The sequence below is a fragment of the Drosophila takahashii genome, chromosome 3L (assembly GCF_030179915.1).
Source record: "Drosophila takahashii strain IR98-3 E-12201 chromosome 3L, DtakHiC1v2, whole genome shotgun sequence".
Taxonomy (NCBI): domain Eukaryota; kingdom Metazoa; phylum Arthropoda; class Insecta; order Diptera; family Drosophilidae; genus Drosophila; species Drosophila takahashii.
In genome coordinates this window covers 16444864-16458736 of record NC_091680.1, presented here as the reverse complement: position 1 = coordinate 16458736, position 13873 = coordinate 16444864, and the positions used below count along the sequence as shown (strand labels likewise).

Genomic DNA, 13873 nt, shown 5'->3' with positions numbered 1-13873 from the left:
TGCAGTTTTAGAAAATATATATTGTATATCTCGCTAATAAAAAATATTATTTTAAGATATAGATTTATGAATATCAAAGAAGTTATGGGTTCTCAAAATTTACCAATAAATTAAATTACAAAAATTTTATAAAAAAAAAAAAAAAACTTCAAAGAAAGCCAGGGACTGTTATTATATTATTCAGTAAGATACTGAGTTTTTTCCATGTTGACTAATCCCCGAAAATCAGAGAAATTTTATTCAGTTAGGTATCTGCGAGTCGAACCCTCCTCCATTAGCCGATCCATCTCCTTTGTGCAGTCTCATCGGACCGCATTTGAATCGCTCTCCAAGGACCTGCACTTGCCGCAACCGAAGATGCCATTGTGTTTGCGCCTTTTAGCATGTCCATGGCAATTTGTTTCCATTTTGGTTTGCTTATCGCCTTATGGCCATCGCCAAATTGTTTTTCCAGCCTCGCAGTGCATTAGCATTCGGGGAAGGGAACTGAGGCGGAGATGTCGTCATTGATCCGTCGATAGCCATCGAAACGGAGCCACCCCGTCCGCTAATGATGCCAGTCCTTGCCAGGATTCAGGCTCAACCCTCGACGAGAGTCCTGGAAATTGTATGCAGCTTAGCTGGCTCACCCGCTGCGTATTTGCGCCTTTGCCACACAACAGGACAACAGAATGCAGGACCCATGCCGGTCCATAATAATGATTATTGTAAAGATAAATCCCGACACCTCCAACAAAGCTGCTCAAATGACAAACGCCGGCTTAGTGGAAGACATACAGGCAAAGTCCTGCTTATAACCCCAAAAATTAGCAAAGAAGAAGTTATGGGTATGCGAAAAAGTGTCCTGGTTGAATTTTAATATACATTGGAGTTTAACATTCTTCAAACTCAAAACTAAAAACCGAAAATTATTCAAATAAAAATTGTAATTTTTGTAGGAAGACGTTTTTTGCCATAAATTTTGCAAATAATTTTTAGATCGATTCAACGCAGCTGCATGTTTTAGGTTTAATATAATGAAGGGATGTCACTTAACATTTAGAACTAGTAAACGTGAATTTTTATCTAATTTGGAAATCACATTTTCTTGTATTGCTAGGAAAAACAAAAAGAACATTTTCTAATTTTACACAAATTATTTCAGGTTTAATTTTCAATACTTAAATTTTTTATTGAATTAGGTATCGTATTAAGTATTGAATTTGCCTCTTATTTAAAATTCCTTTTAAAGTGACGGCTTCTTATAATGACAGCTCATGTTAGAGATTGGAAAATCTTACTGTAATCCTCAGCTGGAGATGGAAAATTCCTCACCGGCTTTGCAGCATCTTCCGCACCTTTTCACCCTTCTCTCGCAACGGAAAATGTCAGTCAGTCAGTTAGGCAGTTAGGCAGTAAGGCAGTTTCAGCTTCCCTCGACTCTTGCCGGTTCATTCAACTAAATAATTTGAGTGGCATTCATGCAGGTCCACTGGCTCACAGCTCATGTTTCAGGACCTTCGGTCCTGACTGCCGCTGCTGTTGGTACATTCGTTTTGTAATTGTGTGGCAGGTGACGGGCAATCTTCCATTGTTCGAACCTCGGGACTACGGAGTTCAGTTTCTACTTGAACTCACCCCGTGTCGAATTGTAAGGGCGAAAAATGCCCCCTACGATAAAAACAAGCTGCAGTGCACACACACAAAGCCATTCGTTTTATGTGCACTGCAATATACAATATTTATTTGAATTTAAGTCCATTGTTTGGGATCTCAAATCCGTACTGATTCCCTTTGCAGCCCAGGGTTGTTTGCTTTGGCTACTATTTTTGACTTTGTTCTCCCGTTTTTCCCATTTCCCATCAATTTTCTGGCTCGTTTTGATCGTCAACTTTATTTGCAAAAATAAATCTTTATGGCTTTACATCGAAATTCAATCTTATCACTTTAAAGTTCTGGCCCTGACTAGCTCGCTTTCCTTGCATTGCAATAACTGATATAGAATCTGGCATAACCTACATATATACTTAATCGATTGTACAGTTAATTATGGCTAATACCTGGTACATTTCAGTGATCGCTAAAACTAGGCATATGTCTACAATGGCAAGGTACGTATCCGCTTACAATAAATATGGACAACCGATTTATACTATACAGTCAAGAAGAATGTGAAGGGAATATATTGAGAAGAAGAGTGCTTTTTTGGAAAATGTTCAGGTTAAGCACTCTTAATTCAAATATTCACTAGAGATCCGCAGAAAAGAAACCAATGAAGGTGAATAGGAAATATTGAGTTTGTTGGATTCATTGTAAATCAGCATTGGTTAATCTGTTGAAGATCCTTCTATAACATGAAACTAATTGAGTGCAAAGATTAGCTTTAGTTTAAAGTGATAATCTAAGCAGTCAATTGAGTGCCTCACTTACTACCAATATCAACGGATTGCGAGGTATTCGAGGAAAGTTAGAAGGGGGAAATCCAGAGATGAGACCCGCAAGCTACTTTAGTCTCTCCATCAAAATAAGTCAAGGGTGCATCTCTTCGGGGATTCCCCTAGATAAGTTTCCTGCCAATCCCCAGCAATCTTTAAGTATATCACGCTGAAAAACCTTAGATGGCCCTAAAAACTGTGCTACACCTGCGGGGCAAACTGTTTGTAGCCGTGTGGATGCCCCTGATCCTCTGGATATTCCTTCCAGGGCGGCGTTTGCGTGTAGAAGCTGCTCTGATGATGAATCCCTGAATCCAGGTGTCTGGGATTGTGCAGATTGGCAGCTGCATCGAAGGAGCCCCTGAACAGATCGTATTTCTCCTGCGAGAACTGCGGGCTGGACTCCTGCTGAGGATTATGCTGCAGATGGTGAGGGGTCTGCTGCTGCTGTTGATGGTAGAACCGCATGCTGCCTGTAAAGTCGAATCCCGGTGGCTGCTGCGCGTAGTCCACTCCCTGCTGGAAGCCCCCCATCGCGGGCGGATGCTCTGCAGGCGGAGCAGGAACCGTCGTCGGCTGAGGGGGCATATTCTGCCCATAGGGAAACATCCTGCCGCATCCGAACATGGGAAAGGGCTGGGGATTCACGAACAGCGCATCGAACAGCTCCTTGGTGATCCGCTCGCCGCTCAGCGTAAAGTTCTGCAGCTTCTCCAGATCCAGATTGATCGAGCCGCCACTTTCGAGCACCTGTTCCAGGGCGAAGATGTAGTTGTGGGCAAAGCGCAGGATCTCGATCTTCGTCAGCTTCGTCTCCTCGGGCAGCGAGGGCAGTGTGACCCGCAGCTTCTCCAGCGCATCGTTGAGGTTGTGCATCCGATTGCGCTCCCTGTCGTTGGCCTTCATCCGCCGGAAGCGCTTGATCCTGACCACCTGCGTGGGACTGCGCGACCGCGTCACCCGGTTCTTGCCGACGGCATATTTGCGCTTCGGTCGCGGCGCATCCGGATCCTCGGACGACTTCATGGGCGTGCTGGTCAAGGGGGGATCGAAGCTGGCGGCAGTCGGAGCCCGGCTGTTCAGGTGCTCCACCAGCGTTCGTCCGCTCCGCGTGCTGTGGTTGCTGCTCGTGTCCAGCAGTGAGTTGAGCGGCACGGTGTCCCAGGCTGCGCCGGCGTACGGCTGTTGGACCGCCGGAGCATCGAAGTCCAGGCGCCGGCGGGAGCTCAGCGCCTGGGCCTCCGTCTCGAAGCTCTTCTCGTAGCCGCTGTCGAAGGAGGCGTCGTCGTCGTCCTCGTCGAACTCAAAGGACTGCGATCCAGCGCTATAGGCATTGTAGCAGGCAGCCATGATCTCTCGTTTATCTGTATCTGTATCTGTAGCGAGTCCTGTATCCTTTAGCACATTTCCGATTTCCGTGAGCGCTGTGTGTTTCTTCGCGTGCCCGCACCAACTAAAAGCTGGCGAGGAGTGAGCACCGGTTTTATGTGCCCGGCCGGCCATTAAGCCCGCCGATTTGGGTCCGGACCGCCAGGCAACAACCCTCGGCGCATTGTCGTCGGTCGTGGCGGCGCCATGTAGAACCCCGAACGCAAATCCCAACAGATATGCGCCGTGATTGTCGCTCGCCGCCCCGGGGGTGGCTTTTGCCTACTCACACACAGAACCGCCGGTGGAAGGGGTGGACTTCTGCGCCTTCTGGAGATGGAGATTCGTTCTGCAGGCAGCACTACCAGTCAAAATACGAGCATTTTCCACGCTCTGCTGGCGAGCGGCGCTCTCTAAGCCAATCGGAAGTATGTCTGAGTCCGAGGATCAGCGATGTCGCCGACGACATCATCAAAGTTTACAACTACTTTCCGTTACCTTCCTTGTGGTTATTCAAATACTTTATATCGTAGGTGATACCACTAAAATAATTATTCAATTTACAAGATTTAAAAACGATCATCTGGGTAATAAAGTCAGGATTATTTAGTAAAAGAGAGTAAATATTAAGCTAATTGAATTAATTGTATTAGTTTGATAAAACATTCGATAAGTTTATATCAATTTAAATGAAACAACCCCTAGAAAATATTTATAAAATGATACAAATATGTTATTTAAATAATTAATATCCTAAAAATGAGAAAAGTATAAAATCCGAGTACGAATTGATTTCTAGTTAGATGTTTTCTAATCAGCAATCTATTTAGACCAACTATTGTTGGTAAATTTCTTGACCAAGTGCAAAGGTGTTACCAAAATATTTTATAATTTTCGTTAGCCTTTCTATTTTTAACAAAATAATTTTTAATTTTAAGGACATTTTTTCTAGTTTTTAGTTCATGGTAACCATTTCCTAACTTTAAGAAAATCTTTCTAGATTTAAAAAAAACTTTCTTGATTTTAGAAGAATTTTCTTAGTTTTAGAAATAACTTTCTTGTATTTAGAAAAAAAAAATTTAATGGCGATTTTCTTAAATTTAGGGTACCATTTATTTTGAGTGTGTATCTACAAAGAGTATATAAATTTCGTGGCCTAAATAAACAGATATTTTACTTTATCGCCACATCGAATTTACGTGCGCTTAATGCGATTGCAATTCAAACGATTCAATTACTCGCAACTCTTTCGCTTTTCGCCACTAAACCGCAATAATCGTTTAGGGCTTACGCCTGTCGCTAAACGGGTTAGTGGCACGTGGCCAGGATACCGCCTCCACTTCCGAAAAAGCAACATGTGTAGTCGCCCAGAAGCTCTCACTCCTCTCCAGTCCATCCTCCTGATCCAGAACCCAAAAAAAACCCAGGCGTTGGCACGTGCCGCGGTCTTAACGACTGCTCAAGTGGCCAAGTGTGCCGCTGTGGATTCCTATCTGTGGCAAGGAGACTGAAAAAGGATCTAGGTTGCAGTTTCAAGTGGCCGACATTTGCCACGTGCGGATTTGTTATGATATGCGGCAGTCGCCCCAAATTACCAGCACGAGCAGGGACTTGAGTATCAAGGGTGCTAATTTGATAATATTCCGTAATTCCGATTAGTAAACTTCCGATAGCTGTATAATAGGCATGAATTAAGTTTCTTTTTTAAAAAATTATTCGATCTTAGCAATGAATAACTTCATTAAAATTTGGTTAAAATAATAGATTTAATGTATCTTTTATAAAGTTAAACATAAATAATATTTTATTATTATTTTATTAATATTTTATGGCATTTAATTTATCTACTTTTTAATTTATCATGAGTTCCTTCGTAAAGCAAATCAATAAATACAAGTTTTTCTTTTCCTTATTTATTTATTCACACAAGTTTGGAACCAAAAACTAGAAACAAAGCGGAAGTTATTTTTCATCATAATTTCTTATTTTACAATAGTAAAATAAAAATTCTTAAGTACACTCCTAGGTAGTACAAATTAGATACAAAAAACTAGTTTATAATTGTAATTGAAGTTTTAAACATATTTAATACTAACTAATAAGAAGAACTACTAACAATTTCCAACATACTAGATGCCACATAATTTCCCTGTTCGGTTTTTATACTCCCAGCCCCTTAGTTATTGATACAAGAATATTGCCACTAAAATTCACACCAACAGTCACGTGTCGCCGGCGTCGTCATCCACGTTCAAGAGCTCCTCCGACGCGTGCAGCCAATTTGGTTTTTTACAACCACAATGCATATCAATTAGGCAGTTAATTGAAGAGCGGATGCGTTTGCTTTGCCCATTGAGTGTTGGCCTGAACTGGTCGAGAGTTTTGTTTTGTGAGCCGCGGGCGTCGTTACAGTCCAAATAAAAACCGAGCCGGAAACTTGGACAAACAGATGTACATGAAAATAATTTCATCAGAATCCTGGCACAAATACCGAATGTGCCCCAGGCTAATTGCGTTTTAACAAGCGAGACAAACTCGATTTTCCCAGCTCTCTGCATTTTCATCATTCCGCACTGCTCAACCTCCTTGCAACCCCTCGTCGGCATTCGTTCCGAGCACGTAGAACGACGCCTACGGCGTTTTAGAAGGGAACAATTGCCTCCTCGTACAGCGGATCCATCTCCATGACATCCGTAAAGTGAATCATCGGATGGTTGGCTTCCGGCACTGGCGAGGAGGACTGCGAGTCCGAGGACAGCTCGATCACATCGGGCGGAAAGGATGGTGTTTGTCGCGAACCACCTCGTCCTCGACCTCGTCCGCGCCCTCGTCTTCTGAGGGCGGAAGCAGCGTGCGGCACCTCCTCCAGATCTGTGGACGAATCGGATGTTATGTGCTTGAAGACCGGCTTAACGATCATCCGAGGCGACGGTGTGGACGATTGCGAAGGAGCTGGCGAGTCGGATGTAATGTGCACGAACTTTTTAAAGCGACGCCTACCATATTTACTGGCATCGTAGCTGTGCGACGATGCATTGCTGTCCTCGGTGTGCGAGTGGCTGTGGCTCCTCAGACTCGATTCGATTCGGATTCGCTTATGCAGCGCCTGCTCGCGATAGTAATCCGATATGTTGGTTCGCTTGATACGCACCCGCACTCCGCGAAGCTTCTCGATGTCCCGTGCCGTTAACCTCTTCAAACATACTTGAGCCGGACGTGTGAGACACTCGTGGATGAGGCGTTGCCTTTCCGCGGCTTCACTTGACGGTGAATTCGGGCGGGTTTCCTCGTTTAAAATATCTACTTTCAAGCGTTTACTTTCTGGTTCCTGGTGGGCGTCATCGTACCGCAAGGACTCCTCGGCAGTGTCCGTTTCTGTGTCGGTTCCAATTGCTTCAGGTAGCTGTGTATTCTCAGTTGTCTCCATGCTGATAAGCTCCTCTTTTTGCTCTCTGGTGTTTTGAACGTCTAAGGGCTGCGGCTCCTCGGTGACCTGTTCAGTATCCCGCAGCTCTTCCTTAGGCGATATACTTTCGAGGACCTCTTTTAGCTGCCTAGTTTGTGGGTCTTTCTCTTCCAGTTCCTTAGAACTTTCGTTTAGCTGCCTAGTTTCAAGAGGCTCCTTGGTGTCCTGACCAGTGTCCTCGGGCTTCTGGGTAACGCACTCACTCTCCAGAGGCTCCGGTCTTAACTCAGTTGTTTCCTGGGCCCCCTGCGTCATAAGCGTCTCTATTTCTTCAGTATAACATACGTCCGGTGGCGGCGACGGTGTTGGGTCTTTACTTAAGCCGGGGGAATAGTCGCTGTTCTCATCGTTAAAATCATGCGTTGCCATCGTTGAGGTTTCGGAGTTGACACTCTCAGTTTCCGATCCTGTGCGAGCCATCCTTTGCATTGGTTGTGGCTGTGGCTGTGGAGTTGGCTGCACGGGAGCCTTGGCCGCAGCCGTCATCTTGAGGGACTTAAAGTTCTTGAATTTGCTGAGCACCGAGCTGCACTCCATCAGGTTGTTGCCCTCGCTGGCCACGTTCTGCAGCTCTTCCTTCTCGAAGCTCCAGATGTCGGCGAAGGCCTTAAAGCCGCCGGTCTCGTTGCTGTATTTCGTCCTTGCCTCCATTAGATCGCTGATTGTGCGCCTCTCGTCACTGGCGGCTGCTTCGTTTGGAGATGGTGGCTTTGCGGGTTCAACGTTGATCTCCTGCTCCTTGTCGATTTCTTGGTGCGGCTCAGATTTATCTTCTGAGGACGCTGGAGAGCTTGATCGTCGGCCACCGCGAACACTGCGATCCATGTCGGACAACATAGCGTTGGCCACCATGGCTGCGGCTCTAATGCGAGTGCGGCGGCCATTGCCAGTGTAATAGGGCTCCGAATCGCTTGAGACAGCCTCCTCCTCGTCCTCCGAGAACACTAGAAGGAATTTTCAAATCATATTATTTGCACAATAAATAAATCTATGAAGCGCAGTGCTCTCAAAACTGAAATTACTTAAGGGGGGAGATACATATAGAACTTTAAATACCTTTTTTCCCAAAACCACGTTTTCCTCAGCTGCGTATCGTGTATCTCAAAAAGTAATGCCTCGACCATTATGCTGCTTTTATAGAAATGTTTGTAATAAAATTTCCCACTGTCTGAACCTACTTAATGTAGAAATTTGTACGTTTAAGTATTTTTTGTTAGCCAAAATCAACAAACAAATTATGAAAAAAATAGATTTTTGACTTTGAAATAGTGCCACAACCATTTTGTGAGGTATTCTATGTAAGTTACGTTCAGACAGTTTCTACATTATTTGTTAACAAAATAAACTTGGTTTCATAAAAATCGGACCTACACAGCAGCTTTTTTTACATTTCACTTTTTTTTATTATAGCCTGACAAAAAAATTCCCACGGCTGCTATTTTGAAGGATAAAAACAAAATAAAAATTGGTTAAAATTATATAAGAACAATGTAATGACCATGCCAAGTTACGAAATCCCAGCACAATTCCTTATTGGTTAAAAAAAATTACGAAAAACTTGAAAAAATGTAAGTTCTGTATGTATCTCCCCCCTTAAAAGATGATAATAATCTCTCAACGCCTGCAAGTAGCTCACCTTCATCCCAGAACTTGCGTCTAGCTGGTCGCCGCTTCTTCTGTTGCGTGGCCTTAGCAGCCTCTTCATCTTCGGCAGGCGTCGGTTCGGGTTCCTCCTCCGCCTCGGGTAGATTGGCCGCATTCTCGTAGCCCTCCTCGATGGTGCCGTAGTCCAGCTGCGGTCGATCCCGGTACTTGGCATAGTCGATCTGCAGATACTGCAAGTGGTCGCCCGCCTCGGCCATGTTGAGGGACACGAATTTGTTCTTGAGGTCGCGACTCTTGAGCAGCGCATGGCATCGCTCGTGCAGCGTGTGCCAGTCGAGAGCCCATGAGTAGCGCTTGTTCCGCGGCTGGAAGACCACCGTCAGCAGGTCCTTGATAATGCTGCGGGGCAGCCGGAGCGCCTGCAGCGACTTGTACACCGGATCGTAGTCGGCCACTGGTGCGTGATGGTTCGTTATGGTGACAATCTCGTCCACATCGATGGTGGAGCTCAGCAATTCGTACTTGACACTGTTGGCGGACGCAGCTGGCGGCCAGTGGTCCTCCTCCTGACGCTTCTTCTTGATGCGCGAACAACGCCTCACCTCGTTGTAGTTCAAAGTAATCGGGTTGAGGTAGAAGGCCGTGAGCCAGAACTCTGCCTCCATGAAGCCATGGTCGGAGAAGACTTTGGCCAAGTCTGCATAGTTCGTCGACATCTTCTGCTCCAAATCGAGCATAAACTCGGTGGTTAGTCCGGGATGATAGCGCCATATTTCTATGGCATTCAGCTGTTGACCAATGATCTTTAGCAGCAACGCAATCTTGGCAAACTTCCAGCCAGAAAAGTTCTGAAATAAAAACTATTTTTAGCCAATGGTTTGAAGGGCATAGATCTCGCGACTTACTCGCTCCGCCAGCAGCTTATACACAAAGGTTAAAACCTCCTCGTTATTGGGTACGTTTTGGAAGACCGGATCTATTTGCCTGTCCTGCTCCTCGTCCGCCTCGAGCGGTGGCTTTTCGTCATCGTCACAGTTCTTGTAGTTGCCAATATTACTCGCCCGGTTGCCTTTGCATATCTGCTGCTGGTAGTTCAGATTCAGCTCCACCACATGTGGCTGGAAGTGGCTATTTCGCTGGTTCTCCATCTTCTTAAGTTCCTCTAGCAGAAAGCGCTCGCTGTTTTCCCGCTCCTCCACATAGCGATACATTAGTACTTTGAACTGCGGCAAGTGCTCGAGGAAATCGTGCTCATTGAGAGCCTGGAGCTCCATGAGGAGATTGCCCAGCACATAGCTAGAGTAGGCCTCCAGCATGACGGCGAAGGAGGTGACCAGGTTGAGCTTGAATTTCTTGAAGCCAATCTGCTCGAAGAAGCCGTTCTTGCCCAGTTGCAGACGCACGCAAACCTGGGCAATGAGTCGGGCAGGTGTAAAGTTTATGTCCTGGGAGACTGAAGCTTCCTGCATGGTCTGGGCATAGAATCGAATGTTGTACATCTGGAGGATGGTTTTATGAGGCATTATATTATTATATTATATTATTTTTTACGTCATACCAAATTATCGATCACATAGCCCCGGTTTTCGTCTCTCACGAAAATAGTCAAGAGGTACAGGTGCCCCACTAGGGTAATTGAGCTCCGATCCCGTTCAAAGGACGCAGCTGGGCCTTCGTGGGCCTTTAGCCAAGCAGCCAGCATTCGGAGCGCCAGCTGTTTAACGGCCTCAAAGTTGCCAGCGTTGAAGAGTTGCATGAGGCGCAGGATGATCAGCGATAGGCCCTCCTGCATCAGAAAGGCAATGTCTGGGGGGAAAAGAAGAGGAGACAGAAGTTGCAGCCTCCGTTTATCTTCCAAGTGAAGATCCACATACGATCCACATACCTTCTCCGGCCGCCACAGGAACAGTGTGCTCGATGGCCTGGTGTTTGTTCAGCTTCAGGTTGAGGAATAGCTGCTGCAGGTACGGGAGACTCCAGGGCTTCGTCTGGAACTGCAGGATGTATGCCCAGTCGATGTTGGCCAGGTCGCCGATCTGGTAGAACGCCGGCACCGCCTTGGTCAGGCTGTAGAGCAGCAGGTGCTTGAGGCCCTCGGAGCAGGTGTTCCACTCCTGGCTGAACCACATCTGCAGCGAGTGGTGGGCCAAAACCAGGACAATGTGTCGCAGCGCAGGATCCTCGAGGGACTCGGATCCCCTGGTGGGCAGGTGGCACACCTCCCACCCGTAGATCAACTGCGACAGCCGGTCGTTGCCCATCAGCTCGAACACATCCACATCGCTGTGGCCATTGCAGAATACAAACCTTTTCTGTAAATATAGATTTTAGCCCCTGAAATCAGGACCATCGCAAACGGAAAAGTATAGAACGCAATATCTCACCGCCGAGAACTCATCGTAGTCCAGCTGCTCCGCGCAGTCCAGAAACTTTTGCGCATCGTGCACTTCCTGGGGCAATACTATTTCCATTTCTCGGCCTTTATTTCATGACAGCCCCTGGGCAAAAGAGACTGCTCATTGTTTGTCAGCTCAGCCGGCTTTATTTTTATTTTCCTCGCTAGAGATGGGACTAAACTCTGGGATCTCAAAAGGTGGGCAGCGCTGGTGGCGGCACTCGCTAACTTTGGTGTGCGTACTCGCTTAAGTCGGCAGGTGCATTCGCTAGGCAGTTAGTATATACCCCAAATATTTTTAAAAAGGCATTTCAGTGGCATTTTTAATACTGAAATGGTTATTATTTTTGGCCAGATGGTAGTTTTTATTGTTATAAGTGCGGTCTCGGTCAAAATGGGGGCTGCCAATCAAGTTTTTACACCACTTTCATCGTAAAATTTGGTTTTTGTCTTCGCTGTTTTTCGGTTGTGTGAAATATATATCGATATATGTGCGATAGCAGCTATGAGGATGGAATATATGGAAGAAGTGTCACTCTCTAGCGATCTTTGAAAGTCTTTCATTTTTCAATCGTGCTGTCGCACGCATCATCTCTTTCAATGATAGTGAACACGTGATAAATAAAATGATACGCACTTAGCCACACGTGGAGGGTGCCTATGTTTTATGTTTTATTTTTTAATAACCGCCGCCGGAGCGTCCCCAGCCTCCGGCGCATCCCCAGCCTCCGGCGCGTCCCCAGCCCCCGGCGCGTCGTCATCCTCCGGCGCAGCTTCCACCAGCCGGGCTAAGGACCCCTGCCTAAAATAATACAAATAAAAATAATAATATCAATAAATAAACAAGAAGGCCATCCGAAGCTTATATACACTTTCAGTCCCGTTACCGATGATGTACCCACCTGGGCAGCCTTAGGTTGGACGCCGGTGCTGGGTCCACCGGCCCGGCAGGCCTCACCCGTTAGGACCCTCCCGATCAGAGTCATCGAAAAGGGCCATTACGGCGCGCAGCCTGGCCAGCCCCTGACTCTGCCCCCCCCTCCACTCTTCGAAAAGCTGTTCGAAAATCTCGAATAAATTCGAAGGGGGGGTCGGTCGCGTCCCACCGGAGATATACCCACCTGGGCAGTCTTAAATTATACGCCGGTGCTGGGTTTAAAGGGTTTTTATTATTGACAATTTAATATTAACATAGTTAATATTACATTACTTACCTTATGTACTCGCGAAGAAATTCCAGCTCCTCCCGATGGGCACAATAGTGGCGGGGGTCTTTCAGGAACTTCCTAAAAGACGCCCGCAGGAGCTCCCACCTTCTACGGCAGTAGGCCACTACGGATATAAAATGATGATATAAATGATAATAAAATATACAAAATATACTTGCCTGTTTTCCTAAAAAGTCTAGATATACCCACCCATGCCTGCCGCCTTTCAAATCTGGAAAACCCAGAATTGTGGTACAGGCACGGGTGGGCCTTCACCGCTGCGATCAGCGCTAGCTGGAAGCTGGAAATTGGAATATAACGGAATATTAAATATTTAAACTAACTTTTATAAATGCAGGGGTAAATTTAAAAAAAACAAGAGAGAACGCTATAGTCGGGTGCCCCAACTATCAGATACCCGTTACTCAGCTAAAGGAAGAGCGAAGGAGATGAAGATAGAAACTTTGATCCGCCGTAACTTTTTAACGAATGGTCCGATTTAAAAAATTTTCATCGTAAAATTTGGTTTTTGTCTTCGCTGTTTTTCGGTTGTGTGAAATATATATCGATATATGTGCGATAGCAGCTATGAGGATGGAATATATGGAAGAAGTGTCACTCTCTAGCGATCTTTGAAAGTCTTTCATTTTTCAATCGTGCTGTCGCACGCATCATCTCTTTCAATGATAGTGAACACGTGATAAATAAAATGATACGCACTTAGCCACACGTGGAGGGTGCCTATGTTTTATGTTTTATTTTTTAATAACCGCCGCCGGAGCGTCCCCAGCCTCCGGCGCATCCCCAGCCTCCGGCGCGTCCCCAGCCCCCGGCGCGTCGTCATCCTCCGGCGCAGCTTCCACCAGCCGGGCTAAGGACCCCTGCCTAAAATAATACAAATAAAAATAATAATATCAATAAATAAACAAGAAGGCCATCCGAAGCTTATATACACTTTCAGTCCCGTTACCGATGATGTACCCACCTGGGCAGCCTTAGGTTGGACGCCGGTGCTGGGTCCACCGGCCCGGCAGGCCTCACCCGTTAGGACCCTCCCGATCAGAGTCATCGAAAAGGGCCATTACGGCGCGCAGCCTGGCCAGCCCCTGACTCTGCCCCCCCCTCCACTCTTCGAAAAGCTGTTCGAAAATCTCGAATAAATTCGAAGGGGGGGTCGGTCGCGTCCCACCGGAGATATACCCACCTGGGCAGTCTTAAATTATACGCCGGTGCTGGGTTTAAAGGGTTTTTATTATTGACAATTTAATATTAACATAGTTAATATTACATTACTTACCTTATGTACTCGCGAAGAAATTCCAGCTCCTCCCGATGGGCACAATAGTGGCGGGGGTCTTTCAGGAACTTCCTAAAAGACGCCCGCAGGAGCTCCCACCTTCTACGGCAGTAGGCCACT

At 46.2% G+C, this 13873-nt stretch overlaps 2 protein-coding genes across 2 annotated transcripts; both read right to left on the bottom strand.

The window, feature by feature from the left end:
• Positions 1–2506: 2506 nt before the first annotated feature.
• tap (Basic helix-loop-helix neural transcription factor tap) lies at positions 2507–3866 on the bottom strand. The gene has a single exon (XM_017148790.3). It carries the CDS (start codon positions 3762–3764, stop codon positions 2616–2618), a length of 1149 nt encoding a protein of 382 aa, XP_017004279.3. The 5' UTR covers positions 3765–3866; the 3' UTR covers positions 2507–2615.
• A 1807-nt stretch (positions 3867–5673) lies between these two features.
• Positions 5674–11400, bottom strand: LOC108062216 (uncharacterized). The gene is made up of 6 exons (XM_017148795.3): positions 11238–11400; positions 10739–11165; positions 10412–10659; positions 9759–10352; positions 8885–9701; positions 5674–8192 (listed from the first exon to the last, which is right to left on the bottom strand). The coding sequence occupies exons 1-6, from the start codon at positions 11322–11324 to the stop codon at positions 6424–6426; spliced, it is 3942 nt and encodes a 1313-aa protein (XP_017004284.3). The 5' UTR covers positions 11325–11400; the 3' UTR covers positions 5674–6423.
• Positions 11401–13873: the final 2473 nt, after the last annotated feature.